Source organism: Desarmillaria tabescens (genome assembly GCF_030435595.1).
Source record: "Desarmillaria tabescens strain CCBAS 213 chromosome Unknown EV420scaffold_244, whole genome shotgun sequence".
Lineage (NCBI taxonomy): Eukaryota > Fungi > Basidiomycota > Agaricomycetes > Agaricales > Physalacriaceae > Desarmillaria > Desarmillaria tabescens.
Window position 1 is genome coordinate 1 of NW_026848543.1, and position 19,868 is coordinate 19,868.

General features: G+C 43.3%; 4 protein-coding genes across 4 annotated transcripts; all 4 read right to left on the reverse strand.

The window, feature by feature from the left end:
• Nucleotides 1-10,542: 10,542 nt before the first annotated feature.
• Nucleotides 10,543-10,734, reverse strand: EV420DRAFT_1231477 (uncharacterized protein; the record flags this gene model as incomplete). Its single annotated transcript, XM_060466542.1, has 1 exon — nt 10,543-10,734. A coding segment is annotated over one exon (192 nt), but the record flags the coding sequence as incomplete, so codon positions are not given.
• Nucleotides 10,735-10,737: 3 nt separating this feature from the next.
• EV420DRAFT_1283611 (uncharacterized protein) lies at nt 10,738-11,022 on the reverse strand (the record flags this gene model as incomplete). The annotated part of the gene is made up of 1 exon (XM_060468319.1): nt 10,738-11,022. A coding segment is annotated over one exon (285 nt), but the record flags the coding sequence as incomplete, so codon positions are not given.
• Nucleotides 11,023-12,445: 1,423 nt separating this feature from the next.
• On the reverse strand, nt 12,446-12,709 carry EV420DRAFT_1234592 (uncharacterized protein; the record flags this gene model as incomplete). The annotated part of the gene is made up of 2 exons (XM_060466570.1): nt 12,446-12,615; nt 12,673-12,709. Coding segments are annotated over 2 exons (207 nt in total), but the record flags the coding sequence as incomplete, so codon positions are not given.
• A 2,034-nt stretch (nt 12,710-14,743) lies between these two features.
• Nucleotides 14,744-18,389, reverse strand: EV420DRAFT_1489356 (uncharacterized protein; the record flags this gene model as incomplete). The annotated part of the gene is made up of 8 exons (XM_060470687.1): nt 14,744-14,947; nt 15,001-15,264; nt 15,353-15,608; nt 16,371-16,468; nt 16,946-16,978; nt 17,489-17,831; nt 17,966-18,083; nt 18,122-18,389. 8 exons carry the CDS (start codon nt 18,387-18,389, stop codon nt 14,744-14,746), a joined length of 1,584 nt encoding a protein of 527 aa, XP_060321492.1.
• Between the last annotated feature and the right edge of the window lie 1,479 nt (nt 18,390-19,868).

Below are 19,868 nucleotides of genomic sequence, written 5' to 3' on the forward strand. Positions count from 1 at the left end.
TCGATTCCCAGTTCCCATTTCATATTCTATTCTATATTTTATGTCTCCATATTAATTTATCAATAGCATGACATTGGTAGCGAATATGTCATCAAGACTCCATGGCCACCAACGGTAGTAATATATCCTCCGACAACCCTAGAATGTAGAAACACTCTGAGTAGGAACTAGATCAGACTCCTAACTAGTATATAAGCCTTAGAATTACACTGTAGATATGCAGTTTGAATATCAACTTGGTTCAGCCCAATCTCTCTCTCTGACTCTCAGTCAACTCTTGTCCCTCCAGTCCACAGAACTCTGATCCAGTGGACTTATCTCCCAACCCTTTCCCTATTGTTCCACAGACTTCCGTCCATACTCATCTTAGGGCTTCAGCTCAGGGGTGACATTGCTAATAGCTTCGCCTATGCCTGATGCATCCCACAGCATTCTGATACATGCACTTACTGCTGCAATCCTATTGGCATGATCCTAACAGTATATTCAAACTCAAACCCTTGAGTCGAAATTTTCATCTAAATCATGTTTTCTACCTTCACCCTTCCTCCAGAAACCAACTCCAACTCCACGGCCAACAACTGAACCTATACCATGGAGGATATCCCTGCCTCTGCCTTAAAGGAGGGTCTGCTCTCCTTTGGAGCAGATTCTGCTCCTTCCCAACATGCCCATAGGGAGACCTACTTGCACAGTGGTTTCACTGCTCAGCAATCCAACACTAACAGGTCACCTAACCCCTTCCTAGCCCAGCAATCAGAATCCAACAGCTGGGGCGAGTATCAGAACGACCCTCCATGGAACCCACCTACGTCTCTGTTCGATGACATCCAAGATCATGACAATGATGATGGCCAAGGTTCAGAAGACGGGGACTTCCCCTCTCATACGCCAATGAATGACCATGGATGTCCATCAGAAAATCCTGGCAGTGGCCCACCCAATCCTGGTGGTCCTGGTGGTCCTGGAGGAGAACCTAACAACAATCCTGGTAACAATCCTAATCCTCCCAATAACAATGCCCAGATCCTCATTCAACTGATGAATGTCCTCCACAGTGTCTCTGATGCAGTCAACGGCAACTGACAATGTGCTGTATGCACCAAGGTCAAGGAACCAGATACCTTTGATGGTTCAGACTCTCAAAAACTCAAAGCCTTCATTGTCTCCCTCCAGTTAAACTTCAACAACTGTCCCAATGTGTTCTGATCGGACATGGCCAAAGTCAACTACACCATCTCCTTCCTTTCCAGTGTTGCACTTGACTGGTTCAACTGGATATCCTCCACCTGAATCACCAGAACCCTACTGCCTGAGCATATTCCTATGCCGCCTCAGAACTCTGAACCAACTTTGGCCCTTTCAATGCCATCAGAGATGCTGAAGATGAACTTGAAAACCTTCGGATGCATGATGGAGACCATATCATGAAGTATATTGTCAAATTCAATCAGTATGCTGCCATCATTGACTATGGTGACAACTCCCTTCACCATGCTTTCTATCATGGTCTTTGTTCCCACATCAAGGACAATATGGCTCACCATGGAAAGCCTGATAACCTCCGTGATATGCGCAATCTCACCCAGGAGCTCAACACTCGCTACTGGACTTGGAAAGCTGAGATATCCTGAGAAAATTGCAGTAACACTTCCTCCTCCAACCATAGCAATAAGTCAAAGGGTTCTAACTTTTCAGCTTTCAACTCCAACTCCGCAGGCCAAAAATCATCCAATTCAGGCTCCACAGGATTATCATCATCTTCTTCCAACAACTCTTCCTCGCCTTCCAACCTCAAGCCTTATGCTGACAAGCTAGGCAAGGATGGCCATCTTACTCAAGAAGAAAAGGACCACCGCTAGAAGAATAACCTCTGCATGTTCTGCGAGGGTAAGCATAAAACTGAAGATTGCAACAAGTGCAAAGCTGCAGCCTCCGCCCATGGCCATGCTGCTGCTGTTTCTTCCCCTCCTGAGTCATCTGCCTCTATTGAACCGGTTCCCTCAGAATTGGAAAACTAGAGAGCAACTCTGTATCCTCCACACTAGGACAGGGTTGCATTGACTGTCATTGTGTACTGGAGATCGTAACCCTCAATGCTGCTGCTCTTTCCAACCATTCTCTAACTGTCCCTCTCTCCTTTGAAGTCAACTCTGGATCAGAGTCCAATGGTTCTCCCATTTCTACTATCCCTCATTTCCTTGCTCTCGTGGATTCTGACTCTAGCCACTGCTTTGTCAATTCGAAGTATGTTGAGGATCACAATCTCCCCACTAAATCTATTCCTCCTATCCAACTTCAGCTTCTTGACGGCTCCATCAGATCTCACATTTCTCAATCCATTTCCCTTCCAGAGACATCCTTCCTATTGACTTCTATGTCACTCATCTAGACTCATCTTGTAACGTTGTTCTGGGATACAACTGGCTCTCCCACTACAATCCATTGATTGACTGGGTAAAGCACAGTATCACTTTCTGTTCACCATTATCAGTTGTTTCTTCTTCAAGCGCTTCTGTGGTGATAAGCCTCAAGGCTCTGTATGCTCAGAATTTGCAGATTTTAGCATTATAATAAATGCCTTGTCCACTTAGTGGACTTTCCCTAAGTCAACAATTGCAATCATGGCAATACCCACTTTTACCACCAACTATCCATCCCAACTTGTATTCCACATCAATATGCACCACTTCATTATTGCTGCCAGGCACCTGATTGCAGATCTCATGAAATTAGGACCATCATTGATCGCTCAGCACAGCCATCACTGACATCAGCATCAAGCATCACTTAATAGAATGCCACAGCCAAAATACCTACTCCATGGCAAAAGACTTAATACCGTGACCTTTCCACCACCTTTACTAATGCTGTTACAATGCCAAGACAATACTGCACACATCTACTTTAGTGTACTACCTTCAGTGTACTTTGCCACAGCAACACAGCAGCCCAAGAGTCCATATATTGGCGGAATTCTTTGTGATCACTAAGTCTATACATGGTAAAACTGTGTGGGTGCTGTTACTTTAGAACTCTGGGAGCACGTGTTTTGTATCATTTCTTACCAATCTATATACTAAGGACTTACTAAGGACTCGTTTCAAGTATATTAATTTTATTCCAGACTTGTAGTATAAAAGCTAGTGTAGTAGTAGTAGCTAGAAACAACAAGTTACTGGACACAAGTTATCACAACTGTTATCGACCACTATCACCACTTGTACTCACTAGAAGACAGACAATAAAATCTAGTCACTCTGAGTTATACTCTCTGTCACAGCTTTTCTTCTAAACAGTCTTGGTGTATGCTCATATTGTGCCAATACATGGAATTTCATGTCCACAACTTGCTTTTATCTTTTATTCTGCTAGTATCATTTCACTTTCACCAGCCAGGATTGTTTTATCAGCTTTCACTTTCTACATTACCATTGTTTTATCCCAGTTCAGCTCAGTACAGTTACGTCTCTGTGTGGACACAGATTAGGATTGTTATTGCTGCCAGCAGTGTCTGTCACGGAATTTTGGTCAACAGCATAGGATTGTCAGTCACAGTATTTGTTATCTTGCTGTCAGTTTCAGTATAGGATAGTCTCTATGTAGACTTAGGATCAGTATAAGTTTCATTTTGCTGTTGTTAACCTCAGTATAGTTTCAGTATCAGCCTCGCCCAGTCTCAGTCATCATTTTGCCACTGCTAGTCTCTCATCATATTTTCATCAGCCAATCTCTCTTTGCTTTACCACCAGTTTCTCGACTACAGTCTTCATCTATTGCTGTCACAGTATTTGTTATCTTGCCAAACAGTATTTCTCTTTGATGGCATTTCCATTAATTCCGCCAATTCTGCCCACAGCTTTTACTAGCTAATTGCCATCACTTTGTTCATGGCTTGTCAGTATTCCCAGTTATACCAGATTCTGTTCCTTCTCATATATCGAGACCTTTCCTGGCTTACAGCCAACATTTTCTAGTACTTGATCGTTAAGGGTACTACTTCACTGACTGAAAAGTCACAGTGTATACTTGCATTCTTGAGAAATTCATCGCACAGAGGTGCACTGAAACACTTGCACAACAACAAAGCCTTTATTGCTGCTATGTGCCATTTGCCATGAACTCCTCTAGAGTTTTGGTTTTTGCCATTGCCATGGAAGTTTAGGCTCATCAGCAGCTGCTGACACACATGTGCCAGTCTGCTCAGACTCTTCCAGTCCAATCCAATCATCCCAATCCTCTTCTCCCATCCCAAAATTGAGATCCTGATGGACTCCACCACCTTACTAGCCTATCTACTCCTACCCTACTACAGTTATTGACAGGTCATTGCAACACCATCAGTCACTGAAACAGTTGATTTAGCCTCCTTCTCCCCAGTTCCGCTGCCTGACAGTGTTGCATAATCGGAGACATAGATATTATGGATTTTTAGTGATTTTTTGGGAATTTTAGCGCTACTACTGACCCTGTAAAAAATCGAACAGTGATGCAAATTTGGCAGGGGTTTGCCATGTGGTCATTTACTAGTCAATGAAACACCGTAAATTATGAATATCTCAATACTAGATGCTTTGATCCAGTTCATACTTTGTATGGACATCACTGAGTAATATTAAAAATTTTGTGGCTACTTTATTTGAGGAAAAAGATGATGTGTGGTGGATGGGACAAAAAATAATTTTCGGCGTTTCAATGACTGGTAAATAACTGTATCCCTTCCTTTGGTGCTTCGGCCGCCCTCAAGATATCTATTATTTTGGCTGCCACTTTTGTCTGAGCCTGTGTGGAAGAAGGAGCTCAGCAGTTCACATTGCAGCCTTCTATGCCTAGTGTTAGTGGCAAGGCTATCTCTGTGGCGCCCACTGATCTATCTGATGTCCCACCAGAGTACCATGAGTTTGCTGATGTATTCAGTGATTCTCTTTCTGAAAAACTCCCTGAGCATTGCCCTTATGACCTCAAGATCAATATTGAGGAAGGCTCCACTCCTCTGCTCAGACCCATCTATTCTCTTTCCGAATTGGAACTAAAAGCCTTACACAAGTTTATTGATGATAACATCTGTAATAGTTTCATCACTCCTTCCTGCTCTCCATATGGAGCTCCGGTACTGTTTGTCAAGAAGAAAACCGGTGAACTTAGACTGTGTAGATTATCGTGGCCTTAATAAAATCTCTAAAAAAGACCATTACCCTCTGCCCCTCATTTCTGACCTCCTCAATTCCACACATTCTGCTCATCTCTACACCAAGCTAGACCTTCGATATGCCTATCACCTCATCTGCATAGCTGAGGGTGATGAATGGAAACTGCATTTTGGACCTGCTATGGCTTCTTTGAATGGTGTGTCATGCCATTTGGACTCACCAATGCTCCTGCGGCTTTCCAACACTTTGTCAACAACATCTTCTTCAACATGCTCAATGTATCTGTCATCGTATACCTGGATGACATCCTTATCTACTCTGATAATCCCAAGAAACACCAAAAACATGTATGCAAAGTCCTATGCAGACTCAGGGCTAATGGCCTCTACTGCAAAGGCTCAAAATGTGAATTCCATTGGGACTCCATTAAATATCTTGGTTACATCCTCTCACCTGAAGGCTTATGCATGTCTGAAGACAAGGTCAAGGCTATCACTGACTGGCTGGTTCTATGGAAAGTCAAGGATATCCAATCCTTCCTTGGTTTTGCCAACTTCTACTGCTGTTTTATTCATGAGTACAGTGAGATTGTCCTGCCCTTAACACGACTCACTCACAAGGGTACTCCGTGGAAATTCGACAATGAATGCCTATCCACTTTCAACAAGTTGAAGAAAGCCTTTACTCATACACCTATCCTTACCCACTGGCTTCCTGACCACCAACTAGTTGTGGAAACTGACACTTCTGACTATGCCATCGCTGCCATCCTATCCATCTACCTTGATGATGGTGAGATCCACCCAATATCCTTCTTGTCATGGAGCCTCCATGGCACAGAACTCAACTACGATACACATGATAAAGAACTCCTAGCCATTTTCAAAGCTTTCAAATATTGGCACCATTATCTCAAAGGCTCCAGGGAAGCCATTGATGTCATCACAGACCACAAGAACCTTGAATACTTCTCTACTACCAAGGTCCTTACTTGATGTCAAGTGCGCTGGTCTGAATTCCTATCCCAGGTCAACCTTGTAATTTGGTTCTGACTGGGTAAACTTGGTGGGAAACTGGATGCCCTTACTAGACAATGTGATGTCTACCCTAAAGAGGGGGATAGTCAATATGCTCTAGTCAACCCTCATAATTTCCGACCTGTTTTCACTCAAGAACAACTCTCCACTTCACTCTGTGCAACATTCCTTGAAGGCTCTGTCTTACATGCTAGTGCTATCATGGACATGGACAAACTTCACACTAATATCAAGAATGCACAGCTGTTGGACTCCACCACAACTGAAGGTTTGCAACTCACATCCTCCTCTTCCAATCCCTCCCAGTGGTCCATGGATGAATCAGGACTATTACACCTTGACAACTGCAACTATGTCTCAGACTCTGACGATCTCCACCTCCATGTCCTCCAAAACAATCATGACCACATCCTGGCAGGTCATTTTGGTCAAAATCAGACCCTTGAACTTGTCTGATGGAATTACACCTGGCCACAGATGCAGGAATATGTTCGCCACTATGTCAAATCTTGCACCACCTGCGGATGTAACAAAGCACCTAGACACTGCCCATTCAGCTTACTCAAACCCTTGCCAGTTCTAGAATGCTCATGGGATTCCATTTCTATAGACTTCATTGAACAATTACTGGGTTCCAACGGATTCACTGCCATCCTTGTAGTGGTCGACTGTGCAAGTAAACAAGCAATTTTCATCCCTACTCATGACACCATCAACTCCGAGGAGCTTGCCTGGTTATTCGTTACCCATGTGTTTGCTAAGCATGGCATTCCCAATCACATAACCTCCAACCACAGCTCTGAATTTGTCTCCCAGTTCATATATGCTCTTGTTAAAGCTTTAGATATGGAGCTTCACTTCACTTCCAGATATCATCTGAAGGCCAATGGACAAACTAAACATGCTAACCAAACTCTGGAGCAATACATCCGCATCTACTGCTCCTATAAACAGGACAATTGGGATACCTTACTACCCATTGCAGAGTTTGCCTACAATAATGCTCCCAATGCCTCCACCAGAATCTCTCTATTCTTTGCTAACAAAGGCTACCATCCCAACATCACCATGCATCCAAAACGAGATATTGCTTCCACCTAGGCCTGTGACTTCATTGTTAACCTTGACGAGCTCCACCAATTCCTTCGAGATGAGATCACCTATGCTCAGTCTTGTTACAAATTCCAAGCAGACAAGTGATGGTCTCCAGCCCCTGATTTCAAAGTTGGTGACAAAGTCTACCTCAGCTCCAAACATATCAGAATTACTTGCCCTACTGTGAAATTTGCCAAAAAAGCCCTAAGACCATTCGAAATCATCACTCAGCCTGGATCCCATTCCTTCACTCTCAAACTTCTGTCGGACCTCTGCTCCATTCACCCTGTATTCCATGTCTTCCAACTCAAACCTGTGGAGACCAATACTATCCCTAACTGTACCCAACCTCCTCCACCTCCAGTTGAAGTCAACGGTGAAGAACAGTACGAGATTGCTCAAATTCTCACCTCAAAGCTCAACCGTCAGTTCCGCTGTCCACTCCTATATTGAGTCCAATGGTTGGGTTACAAAGGTACCGATGAAGAGTTTGCCTGGATCCCTGCTACAGAATTCTCCATGGATAAATGTATCGAAGACTTCCACCAACGTTACCCAGACAAACCAGAACTGTTATCCAAAGTCACCATCTGCAAAGTCTCCCTTAAACCCTCATCCATTGTTTCTTGACCTACCCATAACTTATCGGCTCCCTACAGGTTCCACCCCTCGAATTTCAAATCAAATCTTGGAAAACTATTGCAAATTACCTTTCTAATTGGGAATAAAACCCATTGGATGCCTAGTTCTTGCTTTCCCTTATTGCTCACTCTTATTCACTCAAGCCTACAAACCAAGAGATAGATAATTATTGCCCATGCTATCAAAATCATACCACAAGATAACATCCAAAAAATTATAATACAAGTCCAAGAAACGGTGCCTAGGATTCTGCATGCACCAACTCCCCCATAACCACATCCTCATCCATCTTGTCTTTCCCCCTATCATCCTCCTTCTCTTCATCACTCATAACCAATAACTCCAGCTCATCCAATGCCGGAATTCTGATGGCACTCATGCCAGAACACATCTCTTCTCTCTTCTCCTCACCATCCACTTCTCCCTCGGAATCCTCTACTAAAAACTCCTCTGCATCCTTGAGGTATTTCTTCCACAACACCCATTCAGCCTGATGGCCTCTGAGGGCATAAAACTTCGCCCTTGTATCCAAAAAATGGTCTCGACGCTCAATGGCCAACCAAAGGCCATCCTTCCCAAGACACCCATACCAGACCTCCATGTTCGCCAGCTCGAAGGGATCCTCGGGATTGAGGGACTTGGTGCCCATAACTTGGGCATTCCAGATATAGGTGACATCCTTGTCCAGTTGCATCCACATCGTGATCCTTAGGGCTTCCGAGTTTATGTTCTTGAGGTCCTCAAGCTTAGCCTTGGACACCTCCCATTCCTTCCTAAACTCATCATCAATAAAACCTGATGGCCATTCCGGTGTGTCACCCTCATGAAAGTCATCCACCAGGTCATCAACCTGGCTTCTGAGGATGTCGACTTTTTCTTCTACCCTCTCCAAGCCTTCCTGGAAGGTGTCCATCTGGTCACAAAGTTGTTGTAAGAGGTCTGTGACCTCACTGGAACCCATGGACCCTGACCCTTCACCCTGGCTAAATACACACTTGCTCTTCTTCAGCTTACACCACTTGCAAGTGCACCCATGGTGAATAAAACACTTGATATTGTCCGCTTTACAATGCCCACAATGCTCTATAGAACAAGTTAGCATAAGCCATGAAACCCTATGGAAGTAACTTACCATTATCCTTATACTCTTCATCATCTGCCTGCATCTCAGGCTCAGTCTTCAACTTCTTCAGTGGCCTCCCTGACAGCCCTTCGACTTCTTTCTCTCCACTCACCATCACTACTGCACTAGATTTGACCTTTCTCTTCCTTGAAATGCCCATGGCCTTCGAGTTGGTCACCTTACCCTTGCCCTTCTGATCCTTCCTCTGCTTCACCAATTTCCTCAAGGCCTTTTCCTTGGGACCCCTCTCCTGCTCGTCATCCCCATCAGAACCATCCTCCCCATTGCCACTCTTCTCCCTCTCCTTCTCCTTCTCGACCTCTGCAGTGTTCCTGGTCTCATCCTCCAACTTCTCCCTCTCCATGGCCTCCCTCTCTTCCTCCAACTGCCTCACCTCTTCCTCCTGCTGTTTCCTCTCCATGGCCTCCTGCTCCTCTCTCTCCTTCCTTGCTTTGGCCTCTGCAACCTTCCTCTCCTGTGCCAATTTTTTCTCTCACTGTTCTAACTCCAGAGCCCACCTCTTTTCCTCCTTTTGTTTCTGCACCTTCCAGGCCTCATGGGCCTCCACAGCATCCTCCCTAGCTTTTTCCATGGTGTCCCACTCATCATAAAAGGCTTCCAGGTCTTCAGGCCGAATATCTTCGGGTGTCAGAGCAGGCTCATACAGTTCGGGCATCATGGAAACACAGTACTCAATGATTAATGACATGACCAATGACAAGGACAAAAATCAGAAAATGGAGATGGTGGTGGTAGGAAGCTAAGAGGTAAAAAACCATGTGACCAACCTGAAAAAATTCCACACAGTCACACTCAGCCATCAGGATCTGCGTCCTTGAGGGCAAGAATGCTAAGAGGGGGATACTGTAACGAGCATGCTGACAGAAACCTGACTTCCACTCAATCTAACAAACCACACCCTGTAATCCTATGGATTCTGATTCCCAGTTTCTATTTCATATTCTATTCTATATTTTATGTCTCCATATTAATTTATCAATAGCCTGACATCGGTAGCGAATATGTCATCAGACTTCATTGGCCACCAACTGATAGAATACATCCTCTGACAACCCTAGAATGTAGAACACTCTGAGTAGGAACTAGATCAGACTCCTAACTAGTATATAAGCCTTAGAATTACACTGTAGATATGCAGTTTGAATATCAACTTGGTTCAGCCCAATCTCTCTCTCTGACTCTCAGTCAACTCTTGTCCTCCAGTCCACAGAACTCTGATCCAGTGGACTTATCTCCCAACCCTTCCCTATCATTCCATGGACTTCCATCCATACTCATCTTAGGGCTTCAGCTCAGGGGTGACGTTGCTAATAGTTTCACCTATGCCCGACGCATCCCATGGCATTTCACTACATGCACTTACTGCCACAATCCTATTGGCATGATCCTAACATACTCCAGGACTATGCACATACCACATGTACAAGTGGCTGAAGACCATGTTATACTTGGCAAGTAGCAACAGTTCAACAATTGTTGGCTCATCCTGAATTGCAGCCAAGGAATTCTTCTCAAGATTGGTAAGTCCTGCTTTGTCCTTTTTGTAGCAGACAGTGTCTATGAATTCGATCAACAGCAATTGATGGAGAATGATGAATTCAGCTCCATCACAGTTAGATTGATAGCGTGTACTGCTCATCCCAGGATAAGCCATGTCACAACCCAGTTTCTACCTGAAGAACCACAAGAATGTGTCCTGCTGGCCCTTCTTGTCATCTTTGTGATGGAAAAGAAGGCCACCAAGCATCATTGTCTTGATATCACCATGGCCAGAAACTTTTTCCATGTGAATTTCAGCAGCTGTGTGCTCTCCTCCAACAGATGTCGAGACAAGAACAGCTGCATTATTCTTATTTGCAAGGAGAGTTAGCAGCATAAGTCCTTTTGATTTCCAAAATTCACTGATTGCCTTGTCTCCTCCCTTCACTGTATTTAGATCTTTGTGCATATAGCACCTGCCCTACAAGAATAAGTCAAACTTTCATTTCTTGAGATCAGGGATTTTGTTATACTCCTGACCACCGAGTTCTCGAGTCAATGATAGCATTGTTTTCTTGTCATATCATAGCCTTTCTTCTGGTGAGAGGTTTTCCCAAATTTCCACCCTGCCAAGCTCATCAATTCTTGCTTCCTTCATAGCCATGAGAAGCTTGATCAGGTCAGGAAACTCTAGCTCCGACATCTGTTTTTCGCCTAAGCACTGATTCTGTTCATCTTTTCTTTCAGGCATGAAGTAGGGTATTATTCTTCTTCTGGTCTGCTGCATAATCACTGTTGGTACCATGCAGTTTTACGATGAAGTCATCTCAAGAAAAAAACATAGCCTCATGCTGAGCTAATAGACTAGCATTAAAGATTTGAGCACATTCATCGAGTCAGTTTTGAAGACTAGTGAGCTGTGTTTCACTGGAATGACTAATAGATGAATCAACACCAAGAGTTCATAGTTAGTATGTCAGTGAGTTGTTCCATCACTGCTGAACATTAAATCTGTAGGCCATTTAGATCAATTCATAACTATCAGATAACTCACTGATGTACATTTTGCTTTTGCCATTTCATGGCCAGCCTGCATTTGTGCTGCAAGTCCACCTTCAGTAATGCACCATTAAACTGTGCATTGACTCATTCTCCATTTAATCATCGTTCCCATCATTGTGCTCACAGATTGAATGACTCTTCTGACTGTCTTCTCTGAGCATCCAGTACTGACTAGGAACTGGGCTATTTGATGTGCCTGTGCTGTATAAATACCCCTTTTAGTGATGCTGATTTTTGCAGAATATTTTAATGATTTTTGACATGAATGCTTGACTGCATGGGCAAGCATACCTGCTGCACATTTGCAACATTTGTTATACTTCCATTTCTCTCCTAAGCAATCCACCAGCTTACTCCATAGCTCTTTGCATTTCAACTGGAAAGCCTGGAGTTTATCTCAAAGACTATGTATCTCTGCTTGTGCCTTTGAGATCTCTCCTTGTGCATGAGCCAGATCTCACTCTAGCTTAGAGACCTTCATGATTGTGTACTCAGGTACATCCATATCCATGACTGCAGGTACCCACAGCTCAAAAGCCATACTCATCATCCATGCCAGCATCTGTGGCATGGATGACCTGACCTGCACCACGGGTACCTGTATTTGTGACAGGTACCTGTGCTCATCCAGGTACATGTGTGCACCTACGAATACCTGTGTGAATACCTGTCAATTACCCATACCTAATACAACCAATATATTATGTTTACTCTTCATCACTGTCTTCACTACTTCCAGATTCCTCCTCATCAGTGTCCTCATCACCAGTGCTATCCAAGACCTCTACAATGTGAACAGACTTCTTTACTCCCCCACCATTATTTGGACACAACACTTTCTTGTTGAACTTCTTAACAAGAATCTTTTTTGGTATCAGACCCTCAACCTTGCCCCAAGAATTCAGTATCACATTTGCACGTGTTGACTCCAGAGATAGATTATGGTGGTGTTTATTAACAACAAGCCCACTATAAGAGAAGACTTGTTCCACATCTGTCAATGTGGCTATAATCATATATATCAATAATCAGTATCATCATTGTTTGACATGAAAGGACATACCAGGTGCTGATAAAAAATCGAGTGCCATTCTTGCAAGGGTGCCCATTGGTGTGATGACCTTCTTTAACTTTGCATCACATTTGTCCAACTTTGCACTCCAATGTATAATTGGATCACCACAGTTGGCTGGTGGTGATGAGCCTCAAGGCTCTGTATGCTCAGAATTCATGGATTTTAGCATTATAATAAATGCCTTGTCCACTTAGCGGACTTTCACTAAGTCAACAATTGCAGTTGCGGCAATACCCACTTTTACCGCCAAACTATCCATCCCAACTTGTATTCCACATCAATATGTGCCACTTCATTATTGCCGCCAGGCACTTGATTGCAGATCTCATGGAATTAGGACCATCATTGATCGCTCAGCACAGCCATCACTGACATCAGCATCAAGCATCACTTAATAGAATGCCACAGCCAAAATACCTATTCCACAGCAAAGGACTTAATACCGTGACCTTTCCACCAGCTTTACTAAGGCTGTTACAATGCTAAGACAAATGCCGCACACATCTACTTCAGTGTACTACCTTCAGTGTACTTTGCTGCAGCAACACAGCAGCCCAAGAGTCTGCATGTCGGTGGAATTCTTTCTGATCACTAAGTCTATACGCAGTAAAATCGTGTGGGTGCTGTTACTTTAGAACTCTGGGAGCATGTGTTTTGTATCATTTCTTACCAATCTATGTACTAAGGACTTACTAAGAACTCGTTTCAAGTATATTAATTTTATTCCAGACTTGTAGTATAAAAGCTAGTGTAGTAGTAGTAGCTAGACAGAAGTTACTGGACACTAGTTATCGCACATGTTATCAACCACCATCACCGCTTGTACTCACTAGGAGACAGACAATAACAGCATAGTCACTCCGAGTTATACTCTCTGTCATGGCTTTTCTTCTAACGGTATTGGTGTATGATCATATTGTGCCAATACACGGAATTTCGTGTCCACAACTCGCTTTTATCTTTTATTCTGCCAGCATTGTTTCACTTTCACCAGCCAGCATCATTTTACCAGCCTTCACTTTCTACGTCGCCATTGTTTCACCCCAGTTCAGCTCAGTACAGTTACATCCCTGTGTGGACACAGATTAGGATTGTCAGTCACGGTATTTGTTATCTTGCCATCAGTTTCAGAATAGGATAGTCTCTGTGTAGACTCAGGATCAGTATAAGTTTCGTTTTGTCATCGTTAACCTCAGTATAGTTTCAGTTTCATCCTCACCCAGTCTCAGTCATCATTTGCTGCTGCTAGTCTCTCATCATATTTCCACCAGCCAGTCTCTCTTCGCTTTACCGCCAGTTTCTCGACTACAGTCTTCGTCTCTTGCTGTCACGGTATTTGTTATCTTGCCAACAGTATTTCTCTTTGATGGCATTTCCATTAATTCTGCCAATTCTGCCATGGCTTTTACTAGTTAATTGCCATTGCTTCATTCATGGTTTGCCAGTATTCCCAGTTATATCAGATTCCATTCCTTCTCGTACATTGAGACCCTTCCCAGCTTACAGCCAATGCTTTCTAGTACTCATTCGTTAAGGGTACTACTCCACTGACTGAAAAGTCGCAGTGTATACTTGTGTTCTTGAGGAATTCATCGCATGGAGGTGCACCGAAACACTTGCACAACAACAAAGCCTTTATTGCCGCTACATGCCATTTGCCATGAACTCCTCTAGAGTTTTGGTTTTTGCCGTTGCGATGAAAGTTTAGGCTCATCAGCGGATCAGTGATATACACTTCAAAACATCTCCTTTGGTGCTACAACTATAGTTGTTGACATTGGCAAACAGATCCTCATTTTTATTCTGTGTTAGATGCTCAAATTTAGATCTCGTTAGCCACAAGATGTTGAACACCTACCACAGTTTGCGTATCAGGCAGCTCAGAGACTGTTGGCAAGTAGTACATTGTCCAAGTCTTCCGAGTGGACTCTTCTGCTGTTGTAATCCACTCACACAGCCAGCCCTGCTGTCTAAAGTAGCCAAGTTTGTATCTCGGATGCATAACTATACCACTGTCAGATAGATAATGCTCAATAGCTCACACACTCACTCATTGCTTTCACATGATGGATTCATCAGTCTTTGAGTAATACTTGTCAGTGATAGCCAGACCATGGGCAACATCTGCGCACACAGCCGGGTAAAGAGTGGCATCCTTGAGGTATTTTTTGAGCTTCTTAGTGATGCTGTCCATGGTCAGTATGACCTCATGCAACAGTGGAACTGCTGAACGTGAGATATGCTCTGTTGCCTTGAGAAATATCTAGCTGCCCCAGTCAAACAAATGTAAAACAAATAATCATTACTCAGACATACCTCCAAAATTAGCTGCAGCTGCATGAGCACCTCCCATTCCTCATCGGACAGCAGAAAGTGTTTTAATTGCTTCAATGGTGGTTTGCCCTTGTTATGCTCATGCTCATGCTCCATGCATAGCGCATTGAGGGCTGGGCATAGTGCAACCCCTCTATCGATAACATTGAAAGTTGTGTTCCAGTGTGTGATGATGTGGCAAATCATCTTGAGGACAGAAATGCCTTGCTTCTTGCAGAGGCTTTCAAGACATACTTGCAGCAGATTCTTATGGAAAATTTGTTTGCTGAGCTTTAATAACTAACTAATTGTAAGATAAACTTGATTGGCCATGCATTTCATGAGAGAAACCTACTTTGGTCAGTGCTGACACTCCCAGATTGACCTCATCCACTGTCAGATTGATGACCTCTGGGCAATTGTCAGATTCCTTGTCAATCATGCAGTTCTTCTCATCCTCCAGGTCCTTGCAAAGGTCCTCCAAAGTGGCAGTTTTATCAGCATCCAATGCATCATCCTCATCATCCTCAACCTCATCCACATCAGAATCCTCTCCTCCAGCTTGGTCATCAGCATTGGTGATGTGCTCGGTAACAGCAAGTGACAAAAGGCTAGTGGATGGATATGAATACCACAACACCAAAACCCTCTACTACTCTACACAAATCACCAATAATATTGAGTTCGGGTGTTTTGAGTACAATAGAAGCACTCTGCAGACTTCAATAAATCAGGAAAAGATTGTTTAAAGACATATATTTGGTACTAGTGAGCTACACAAGATGTAATACTTGCACTAGCAGGGTTTAAGACATGATTGGATGAATAGTGACTTGGGTTGAGCAACTGCACTCAGTCTAACTCTGATACTTTGAAACTAGTGGCACTCTGGGCCAAATACTGGGTCTCACAAGTGGTCTACACTTGACTAGTAGTACCCTAGGCTTGACTAGTGGCACTCTTAGCTTAAGAACAAATACTTTAACTAACTTTGAAATGCTCTGAGTCACTCCAAAGCAGAATAGCAACTTTAAGACACTTTAATTTGTTCAATACTATAGGTGACTAAGCAACTAGTAGACACTTCATCGAGGTTAAGCACAAAAGCCTTAAATTGGGGCACTAGGATACTGACTAGTAGGTCACAATCGCAGGGCTGGCTTGTCTAGCTTGCGAGGCCACCCCTTCTACTACTACTTATATACTATAGAGACAGGTACAGAATAAATATAAATAGATTCCTTAGGGGTAATATTGGTAAGGATGTCTTGGCTAGTCACAAATAATGGTGAGCAATCATGCAATAGTCGGCCTAGCCTGTTTTTTCTGTCGGATAGTGGACCTAGAGCCTCCGCTATTGATCTTTTCCATACCCTTTGCCCAGCAGTGCTTCACTAGTGATATGGCTATACAAATAGTCAGGTAACCATGCCTGTAGCAACTGCTCGATTGTGATCAGGGTGCAGCCCAGCTATACTAGTACCAATCGTATGGGATCTGTATCACACTATCTGGATCTGGGCTAAGGGTTAGGCCTTTACTTGTTCATTTCTAAGTCCTTTCTGAAGTGCTCATGTGACTAGTCATCCTAACTTAGGTGTTCATGCCCAGATCGGTCCACTAGTGACTGAATAGTTGAGATCTGTTGTGGGTTCTTACTTCTTGTTTGGGCGCTAGCAGCTGTACTCTCTACTAGTGACCATATTTTACTAAGTCATACTAGCTTTAGAGGCACTAGTCTGGTCGGCTGGTAGGGCTGACCCACTAGTGGTATCATTCCTAAGTCCTGACTCAACTAGTAGCATGCTAACTTGACTATCAGTCCAAAGTCTCAACTATAGCCTTTGATATATGACTAGTATAGGATAGATCTGCAATAGTATTGTTATAAAATCACAAAATCTAGGTGTGAACATGTAGATGGCATATCATCGGTTGCCTTCTTTACCTGATGCTTTGCCTTGAACTGGGACAGGATGGCCTACCACATGACAAGCATTGAACATTGCACAGCAGCAAACAAGAAGAACACACATACCTTCACAATCAAGTTCAGAATGTGAGCAAAACATTGTATCTGGGTATGATGGCCAGTCAGGATGGCCTTCCTCAGCTCCTTGAACATGTGCTCCAGGTGATCCAAGGTAGTATTGTTGTTAGAGGCATTGTTGCCGGCTTGCCCAAGTATGTCTTCCAGCAGATCATACTCTCTAAGAATGTCAAAGATTTTCTTGGTGAGGTACTTCCCCATGTGTGCATCTGTCAGCCTTTGCAAGGATCAGCAGAGGCAAGGAGACTAAGCAGATGTAATTACTCGATCAGATCCAGGGTGATGACCTCAATGTACCCATCATGGCATCAGACGAGCACAATACCCAAAAACTTGTTGTGGTTCAGCACTGACCATGCATCAAATGCAATGTGGAAGTGATCATCATGCTCCTGTATGACATTCAATGAAACATGTATTTTGAGACAGATGTGAACATACCTTGAGCATCCGTTTCAGCTGCTCCTTGGAGACTTCATATATCTCCTTGACATTGTGGCCTGCCATGATATCTGAGTGGATGTTCACCACAGGGTTGAGCAACTGAAAAATCTTCTGTAATAGCACATCCTCAATAATGGTGTTGGGCCAGTGGCACTGCATCAACCACTCCACCATCAAGTAGCGGAACTCACCACCCATATACTTTGATGCAATCTCGCCAATCTTCTGCTGCCAAGGACCACTTCTGTCTTGCTGGGCTTGGAAGTCACACTTTTCAGCATGCCCTTTAAGATTACTGGTGCTATTGTCCTTGCAACTGTGGGTGTGCATACTTCTGTGCCTGGCATGCAGTCAGATATGTGGCAACTTCAACTATAGTGAGAAAAACCATTGATAAAGGTTATCAAATGGATGTGGTGATGCCTGGATGTCAACTGTGACAGAAATTTGAAGAGGAAGACAGGCTGGACACACCTCTTGCATGTGAAGACATACTTCACATCCTCCTCTGCATCCCTCTTGATTTCAGGAGGCAGGTGAAAGTGATCATAGACTGACAAGGTCCAGTTCTTCATAGCCTTGTCTATGTGCACTGTCAGCCTCGAGCATGAAAACAAACAAACCACTTACTTAGGAGGACCACATTCTCATCTTCGTCCTGCAGTGCATCTTCCTCTAACTCCGACCTTTGTTTCTTGGTTCTGTGCTTGTTTCTGTTGCTGCCTGCTGCAACCACATTGCTTTCACTGTCCAATTCATTGTGCTTGCACTTCATGGACCTCTTCTTCTTGTGCTTGGTACCCTTCAGTGGCTGAGACAAGAGCTGAGCAGAAGATTGTTGGTGTTTGGCACTAGAGGTTTTGGAAGTGAAGGCCATGGACTGTTTTTTTTTGGTCATGGGGGGGTGCCATGATAGAGATGGATGAGAAAGCAGATTTTTATAGACACTGGCCAGCTGTACATTAAGCCATAAAAATGGATATTGACTGGCAATGTCATCTAACTCACTGAAGTCAAGAAATTGTGATAAATTGTGATACATCCACAATGAGTGTATAACTGCCAAAGCCCACATTCACAACAATAATAGTATTCAAAAGTACAATCATATACCACTGGCAAAAGATGCCAAGCAGTAAGGCTGACATCAGACTGTCAGGCCTAAAATTTCCAGGTGAACACGAGCCATTCTTGGTTGTTTTCCTCATTCTGGTCTGAGATGTTGTTGAACAAGGATGTAGGCAGATTCCACAGGGGATCATTTTAGTACTTGCCCCAGCCATTGGATTCTGATTGTTGGGCTAAGAAGGGGTTAGGCAATCTGTTAGCATCAGATTGATGAATAGTAAAACCACTGTGCAGATAGGTTTCCCTACAGGAGCATTGGGAGGGAGCAGAATCTGATCCAAAGGAAAGGCAACCCTCTTTCGAGGCAGAAGCAGGGATATCTTCTATGGTGTAGGTTCAGTTGTTGGCTGTAGAGTTGCAGTTGGTTTCTGGAGGAAAGGTGAAAGTAGAAGACATGATTTTGGAAGAAAATTTTGACTCAAGGGTTTGAGTTCGAATATACTGTTAGGATCATGCCAATAGAAATGTGGCAGAGGTTGTATGTAGCAGAAAGCTGCAGAATATATCAGGCATAGGCAAAGCTATTAGCAATATCACCCCAGAGCTGAAGCCTTAAGATGAACACAGACAGAGGTCCATAGAGTGACAGAGATGAGGTAAGAGATAAGTCCAACAGATCAGAGTTCTGTGGACTGGAGAACAAGAGTTTAACTGAGAGTCAGAGAGAGAGATTGGGCTGAACCAAGTTGATATTCGAACTGAGTATCTACAGTGTAATTCTAAGGTTTATATACTAGTTAGGAGTCCGATCTAGTTCCGACTCAGAGTGTTCTACATTCTAGGGTTGTCAGAGATTGTATTCTACCAGTCAGTAGCCAATGGAGTCTGATGACATATTCACTACTAATGTTGGACTATTGATAAATTACAATGGAGAGATGAAATATAAAATAGAATATGAAATAGAAACTGGGAATTGGAATCTGTAGGATTCTGAAATGTGGTTTGTTGGAGTTTTATCAGCATGCACATTACAATAGTTGTATATATGTTGCTTGTATGTGGCAGTGCAACCAGATGGGAGATGGCACTTTTGAATCCTGTTTTTTCTTTCTGACATGAATTAAAGCATCTAAAAATCATTTTCATTCATCTTACCATCTATTGCAGCCCTTGATGACTCAAACATTTGCCTTGAAGAAAGAATGATATCATAGCATGCCTCCTAAACTGACTGAAAATGGCATTTTTCTGATAAGGATTCTCATGTAGCATCTCAAATTGTTTAGTACACCAGTCTAGCAGCCAT